The sequence below is a fragment of the Octopus bimaculoides genome, chromosome 30, assembly GCF_001194135.2.
Source record: "Octopus bimaculoides isolate UCB-OBI-ISO-001 chromosome 30, ASM119413v2, whole genome shotgun sequence".
NCBI lineage: Eukaryota > Metazoa > Mollusca > Cephalopoda > Octopoda > Octopodidae > Octopus > Octopus bimaculoides.
This window is the reverse complement of record NC_069010.1, coordinates 4,530,011-4,538,724: the sequence shown is the minus strand read 5'-3', so window position 1 is coordinate 4,538,724 and position 8,714 is coordinate 4,530,011. Positions and strand designations below refer to the sequence as shown.

Genomic DNA, 8,714 nt, shown 5'->3' with positions numbered 1-8,714 from the left:
AAATATATATATATAAAGGCGACTCGAGTTTCAGGGCTATTTCCCTTCGGATATATCTATGTATGTATGTATATATATATACCTATGTATGTATATATACATCTATGTATGTATATATATGTATGTATGTATCCATATATATATCTATGTATGTATATATATGTCTATGTATGTATGTATATATTTATCTCTATATATACTGTAATTTTTTGTATAATTAGTTATTGTTAATATAACATAAAGACAGGCCAGAGTTGAAGTGCTCAGCATGAGCTAGAATTCCAATTATGGTAAAAATGGATACATAAGGGTGGAAGACCACAGTGACAATACCGTATGTCCAACACAAGATTTAATATATATGTCTGTGTGTTCAAATTATTCTAGAATCAATAAATATTCTCTTTACTCTTTTACTTGTTCCAGTCATTTGACTGCGGCCATGCAGGAGCACCACCTTTAGTCGAGCAAATCGACCCCGGGACTTATTCTTTGTAAGCCTAGTACTTATTCTATCGGTCTCTTTTGCCGAACCACTAAGTGACGGGGACATAAACACACCAGCATCGGTTGTCAAGCAATGCTGGGGGGACAAACACAGACACACAAACACACACACACACATATATATATATACATATATATACGACGGGCTTCTTTCAGTTTCCGTCTACCAAATCCACTTGCCCAAGATGCCACGCAGTGGGACTGAACCTGGGACCATGTGGTTGGTAAGCAAGCTACTTACCACACAGCCACTCCTGCGCCTAAAATATAGTTTTTTAAGTCTCTAAAATGTCTAAAATGTAAGATAAAATAAAGTATATAGGCATGTACAATGATATAAACTTCAGAAATACCATGAATGTTTAAAACATTTATAAACATGCATAGTTTCCAAGTTGTATAAAAATATTTAACAGTTTAAGACAATACATTACGATATATACAGTATGATTTAACATATAGTGGGTAAATATATACTATATATGATATGATATTACAAATTTATTATATTAAAAATGTGTACGTTACAAAAGGATATTTTTCTATACTTTATCAAAAAAAAACATACAATACATAAGTCTATATCTATATATATATATATATATATATATATATATATATCCATATCTATCTCTCTCTCTCTATATATATGTATATGTATATATATAGTTTTAGGGAAAAGAACCAAGGTTCATGAACTCATCGATGAAAATCCACTATCACATATAGAATAATTAATAATTAAAAGCACAATAAATGAGTATAATATAATACAAAGTAAATATCATAAATATATATATATTTCTCTCTCTCTCTCTCTCTCTCTCTCTCTCTCTCTCTCTCTCTCTCCTGTGCCCAAAGTCCCACGCAGTGGGACTGAACCTGCAATCATGAGGTTGAGAAGCAAGCTTCTTGCCACACCTGTGTTATGAGCCTGGTGTTTACTGTTTCAGTCTCCTTTGCTGAAACTGCTAAGTCACTGTGGTGTAATAATTTACAACTTGGAAAGGTAAAGCTGACCATGACAAGATTTGAACCCAGGATGCTTGAAAGTTCGAACTAATACCACATGGAATTTTATCAAACACCCTAATCCTCCTCATCATCATCATAATCATTCAATTTCCATTGTCCATGCTGGCATGGGTTGAATGATTTGACCAGAGCTGGTAAGCTGAGGGGCTGCACCGGACTCTTCGCCTTTGGCATAATTTCTACAGCTGGATGCCCTTCCTAATGATTCTGCCTATTAGTCTTAACACTTAATCAATGTTATTCCTTTAACCCAATATTGTTACCCTAACAACCAAGATGTAGACAGTCCAAATATATCAATAAAATTGCTTTTTTCTTTTCTTTCAATTACAGACGAACACAACGAGAAAGAACGACAGGCCATCCCAGTGCGACACCATTGCATCTTCTAAAACCATCGACCACATTGGTGGGTTTGCTGACAGAGACAAAAGTTACGTTGATAAAAAATCCTCGAACTGCATTGGCTGGACTTATCCCACTAACAACAACAGCAACAACAATAATTATAATAATCATGCTTTTCCATCCTTATATGGTACTGCATCAATTATTGCAGTCCCTAATCTGAACCAACTCCACCAAGTTGAGGACCAGGCTTTGGATCTCACACAGAACCATAGAAACTTAAATTTTATGCCTGACAATGGATCTACCAAAGAATCTCTTCTCTCTACTGGCAAATTCCTTAGTAATAAACAATTTCCTGTCACTGTAATTCCAAAAGTTGAACAGACAGAATTGTCAAACGAAGGTCATTCAGAGAAAAAAACGAACGAAATTCTTTCTTTTGTGAAAGATGCTGTTAAACTTTCCAAAGACAATATGGAAGCGTTTGTGATCGTTTCAACAGCACCAAACCAGTTTTCATTCTGGGGTACTTCACAATTCATTAATAAATTCAAATCTTCCGAGCCTTTAGTTCCATACCACCCAGTAAAGTGCCGTGACTTTCTGGAACCTGACCAAAGTTTGTTGACTACAACACCAACGACCACTACAATGAAAGCGATGACAACAATGGGAGAAACTGTATCAAATAAAATGAACCAATCACATTTGATAAGAAGTGAACATGAAAGAAAAAAGGAGCAGCAACTCTCAGGTAAAAAGCAAAACTGCTTAAAGATTCCTTCGCCATATTCTTTCAAACATTCAGCACTCTTCCTGACAAATTTACTGCACAAACGGAATGCAACAAGTGCAGGTGCTGTCGTGCAAGTACCGGGTTTTAACGTGTCAAAGAATTCAAATAAACACAAAACGAAAGCCTTCAAAAGGAAGTCGTCCACCCAAGACATGAACATCGATGACAGCCAAGAAAAGGTCACGTCTAAATGGAACGGGGATGAGTTTCACGACAGTCGGGATGTTGACAGCGAGGAGGGTGACGAAGAAGAGGCGCCAAAGGAGAATGTTGTCATTACTCTCATGCAAAAAGAGCGCAGCCAGGCACTTCTGCGGATTTTAAAGTCAAGGAGGAACAAGGCAGGGAAGAATTTCAAATTTGGTGCAAATGTGCAAAATGGGTTGACTAGAGATGTAAATCCTAGTAAAATTAAAAATACATCTCTTGTTGACTAAACACTGCATGGCCACATGTTGCCATCTGCAGTGATATCCAATGTGTGTGTATATAAGTTAGAGGTGTTTAACCCTTTTGATACCAACCCGCCTGAAACCGGCTCTGCCTCTGAGTACAAATGTCTTGTTTTCAAAAGTTTTGAATTAAAATTTTCCACCAAACCTTAGTCACAATTTATGTTCCTAACACTAGCTTAATGATAACTAAGTTATTTTACTAAATTCTTTGTTATATTTAAAATTAATTGAAAGAAACACAGAGCATCTCAACAGAAATATAGTAACAAAAGGGTTAAAATATATAATAGAGAAACAGTTCTTAACCCTTTTGAAACCAACCTGGTTGAAACCACCTCTGGCTCTGCAGTACAAATATCCTGTTTTCATAAGATTTGAATTAAAATCTTCCACTAAACCTTAGTCACAATTTATGTTCCTAACACTAACTTAATGATAATGAAGTTATTTTACTAAATTCTTTGTTATATTGAAAATGAATTGAAAGAAACACAGAGCATCTCAATAGAAATATAGTAACAAAAGGGTTAAACCCTCTAAGGGATAGATATATTCAGAGGCACTCCTAGTAATTACCTCAGTAAGTATGGTCCTTGTTATAAGGTATATGGCAGCAGGTAATTTAAAAGGTAAACCGTAGTTTAATGTATATATAGATGATAAGAAAATGGAGGAAAAAATAACAATGAGAAGTTGGTCTTTGATGCTAAAAGACCATTATTTAATTAGTTAAGAAAGGTGACATTTTCTACCTCACACCATCTTCCTCTTACAATGATTGTTTGTCCTTTATTTTTTACAAAACATTCCTTATTTATTATGAATTATTATAAGTTGTTATCATCATCAATAAGGCGGTGAACTAGCAGAATCGTCAGTACGGCAGACAAAATCTGTTGCTATGTTCCGAGTTCCAATACCACCAAGGTCAACTTGGTCTTTCATCTTTTCAGGGTCAATAAATTAAGTACTAATGAAACATTGGGGGTTGGTGTAATCAACTATACCCTTCCCCCAAAATTTCAGGCCAAAGGATTATTATTATTATTATTATTATTATTATTATTATTATTACTATTACTATTATTATTATTATTATTATTATTATTATTATTACTACTACTACTACTACTACTACTACTACCACTACTACTACTACTACTATTAAGGTGGCAAGATGGCGGAATCATTAGCACGCCAGGTGAATGCTAATTGGCATTTCTTCCATCTTTACGTTCCGAGTTCAAATTCCTCCAAAGTTAACTTTGCCTTTCATCCTTTGGGGTCAATAAATTAGGTACCAGTCAAGAACTGGGATCAATGTGATCGACTACCCACCTCTCCACAAATTCCAGGCTTTGTGCCTATAGGGCTTTCCTATAAGTAGGATATCTCCCTTGGCTAGGTGGCGCTCCATGTAGATAATTAAACTTCCGGAGGCTACCCACGCCATTGTTATTGTTTTACGTCTTATCATGGATGTAAAGCAGCTTGATGATTCAGCTATCGAAGTACTTACTGTGCCTGAGTTAAAGAAATATTTAAGATTATATGGACAGTATGTTACTGGAAGAAAGGCGGACTTGACTGAAAGGTTGAAAGGAATAAAAATTCTGTCGATGAAGAATGTCAACAAAGTAAATTCATCGGACGATAAGTCTGAAGTATCGGACGATACTTCAGACAGGAATAAGCAGAAGCTTATATCTCCTCTCGGTGAAGTATTGCCTGATCTAAAGATCTTTGTAAGTTGCCGAATTTCACAGATAATGACATAATTACCTCGTGCTACGGATGAAAGCAAAGCAACAGTTAAGGAGTGGCATATTTTACCACGACAGACACGTACACAGCATCGAATACCATGATGTGAGTGAAAGCTGCCCTCACTGTATTGTCCGGTGTCTGGTAATCCCTTCGATACCGACATCAAACCAAATTAGAATCCTGACCACAGAGTGTGGGTAATTGTGTCAAAGGTCACTGGCAATGTGCATTCAGCTGATTGCAACTGTTAAAGCAAGTCACTGAGCATGCGTACATGTCATACGGGAGAGTTCCAATCAGGGGTGGATAACACCTTATAGGAAAGCCCTATATTAGAGGGGATTATTATTATTATTATTATTATTATTATTATTATGGTGGTGAACAGGCAGAAACGTTAGCACACCAGGCAAAATGCTTAGTGACATTTCGTCCATCTTTGAGTTCTGGGTTCAAATTCCATCGAGGTCGGTTTTACCTTTCATCTTTTGGGGGTTGATAAATTAAGTACCAGTCAAGAACTGGGGGTTGGTATAATCAGCTTATCCCCCTCCCATAAAACTACTGGCCCTGTGCCAAAATTATTATTTTTATATAATTCTTATTTATTGATTTATTACTATTTATTTATTAATGTTAGTTAATTAGCCTTCGATTCATTCACTGCTGAAGACTTGGTCTTCAGACCTATTTCTAACACCTCCCTGTCAACAATATCTCTGTTCTCCTCCCTCATCCCACCACAGCTGCCATCTACTACGAGCTCTCACAAGTCATTTCCACACCACCACCACCACCACCACCACCACCACTACATTCATTGCAACCATCACCATACACCACCACCACATACAACATCACTACCACCAATACCATACCATCACTATAACTATCATCACCACCATCATCATTGCAACTACACCATTGAAATTCATCTCTGCCACATCAGTGCCTGAGTGTGGACGAGAAGATATTGCAGGTCGACGGCCATCTTTGTCTATTGTAACATGCTATGTGACAGATTAAATGATTTGAAATGAATAAAAAAATAAAAATAAAAGAGAGAGAGAAAGAGATGTAGAAGAAATATTTTGTTGTTGTTTTTACATTTACTATGTCTATCTTGGTTAATTTTACCTTAGTGCTTGCAACAATCGGAACTCTGCTAAATTTACATTAAGAACACATGCTTGGTTTACAGATAATTTATTCACTTTCTTCCATCAGTCTTCTGGGATTAGCAAATAAATAAAAATATATATATATATATATATATAGGCGCAGGAGTGGCTGTGTGGTAAGTAGCTTGCTTACCAACCACATGGTTCTGGGTTCAGTCCCACTGCGTGGCCACCTTGGGCAAGTGTCTTCTACTATAGCCTCGGGCCGACCAAAGCCTTGTGAGTGAATTTGGTAGACGGAAACTGAAAAGAAGCCTGTCGTATATATATGTATATATATGATATGTGTGTGTTTGTGTGTCTGTGTTTGTCCCCCCAACATCGCTTGACAACCGATGGTGGTGTGTTTACATCCCCGTAACTTAGCGGTTCGGCAAAAGAGACGGATAGAATAAGTACTAGGCTTCCAAAAAATAAGTCCTGGGGTCGATTTGCTCGACTAAAAGACGGTGCTCCAGCATGGCCGCAGTCAAATGACTGAAACAGGTAAAAGAGTATATGTATATATATATACATATATTATAATAATATAAATAATATATAAATATATGCATATATCCATACATATATGTACATAACTACATCTATATGTATACGTACATGCATATATGGGTACAGGACATCAAAAAAAATTTTAAACACAATGAGAAATACAGTTCTATATTTAAGAGATGAGGAATTATTTACATTATTTACATTTGACGGATATTTCTCCTCATCTTGTTTGTTGTTAACACAACGTTTCGGCTGATATACCCTCCAGCCTTCGTCAGGTGTCTTGGGGGAAATTTCGAACCTGGGTTCTCATTCCTAACGATGTTACTATTATTATAGTATATGGTGTTAGTGGTTAAGAGCGCGGGCTACTAACCCCAAGATTCCGAGTTCGATTCACGGTAGCGACCTGATTAATAATAATAACAATAATAATAATAATAATAATAACATAATAATAGTAACATCATTAGGAATGAGAACCCAGGTTCGAAATTTCCCCCAAGACACCTGACGAAGGCTTGGAGGGTATATCAGCCGAAACGTTGTGTTAACAACAAACAAGATGAGGACGAATATCCGTCAAATGTAAATAATGTAAATAATGTATACAATGAGAAATGAAAACAGAATACAAACCTTTTTCGAACAATGAAAAAAACCCCCAGAGAAATGAGACCTGCAACATAAAGAGTATACCCCTTCGTCAGTTGTCCCTGTTTCACATATATATATATATATATATTAAAAAGTAACAACAAAAGAACCAGACTGTGATATTAGATAAATAGAGGAAAGCGTTTAAACCAACTCTTACTCTACGTACGCTGTCTACAGTTGCTGACGTCAGCACTACAACTTGCTAAAGAAGAAATCAAACACTCACGTCCTCATCCTCTCAAGTCGCTGAAGAAGAGTAAGTTACCATTATTATTATTATTATTATTGTGTAAGGATTTTCGAACGAGATCGTTGCCAGTGCCCCCTGGACTGGCTCTTGTGCGGGTGGCACATAAAATACACCATTCTGAGCGTGGCCGTTGCCAGTACCGCCTGACTGGCCCTCGTGCGGGTGACATGTAAAAGCACCCACTACACTCTCTGAGTGGTTGGCGTTAGGAAAGGCATCCAGCTGTAGAAACTCTGCTAAATCAGATTGGAGGCTGGTGTTGCCATCCGGTTTCACCAGTCCTCAGTCAAATCGTCCAACCCATGCTAGCATGGAAAGAGGACGTTAAACGATGATGATGATGATGTTATAATTTAGAACAAACAGGAAAAAGTTGTCATTATAGTACTCAAGAATGCATCGTAGCTCTTCGCTCTGACATTCGAAACTCTGAATACTATGACAACTTCTTACTGTTTGTTCTAAATTATAACACACACACACATATATATACAGTTAAAACACATCTGTAAGACTGTTGATGACTGCTAGAAAGCAGGAAAGTATACTAGTCCTTATATATTTAATACTCAATATTTCATATATTCAGTAAGACATTCAATACTTCATTTCATTTTACTATTTATATCATATATTCCATATTCTATATCCCACATTAATTTTATAAGAATATAAATAAAACATAAAAAACAGAGTTGGAACTCTTTTGAATAATATATATTGTTACAAAACGCCCGCACGTGGAACACCTCAACGAAGAGTAAACTCGCACGCGCGAACGTCGACGCTCAGTGAGTCAGGATGTTCGCCACGACTAAGCCCAGCCGGAGCACGTAACGATGCCAACAGGCAAAGAAGAAGAAATAACACAAACCATACGTTGCGCAGTGAAACTAACTTTTTTTTCTTTACATTACAGAGCCTAACAATAATTCATAACATAGTACTTGCTTCTGAAATAATATGTAACAATAGCGTTTCCAAGCATTTAACAATACAAAGGTTTTCAATCATTACATAATCAAAGTTTACAATCAAAGTTTGTGCATCGAGAGTCAATTAAAAAGTTCTTTTACTTCTTTGTTTTTTCTTTTCTTTGAACAACATGTAACAACAAAGTTCTTTTTTCTTTTCTGCCAGTTAACATCACAGTTAACAAAATCTCTTTTTCTTTGAACAACATGTAACAACAAAGTTCTTTTTTCTTTTCTGCCAGT

The 8,714-nt window shown here is 36.3% G+C and overlaps 1 protein-coding gene across 1 annotated transcript in view; it reads left to right on the top strand.

Moving 5' to 3' along the window:
• LOC106884181 (uncharacterized) overlaps positions 1–5,998 on the top strand; it is a 22,099-nt gene extending 16,101 nt beyond the window's left edge. The window contains exon 3 of the mRNA XM_052978193.1: positions 1,876–5,998. Coding sequence (XP_052834153.1) covers positions 1,876–3,126 — 1,251 coding nt within the window. The 3' untranslated portion in view covers positions 3,127–5,998. The remainder of the gene's footprint in view (positions 1–1,875) is intronic.
• The last annotated feature ends 2,716 nt before the right edge of the window (positions 5,999–8,714 follow it).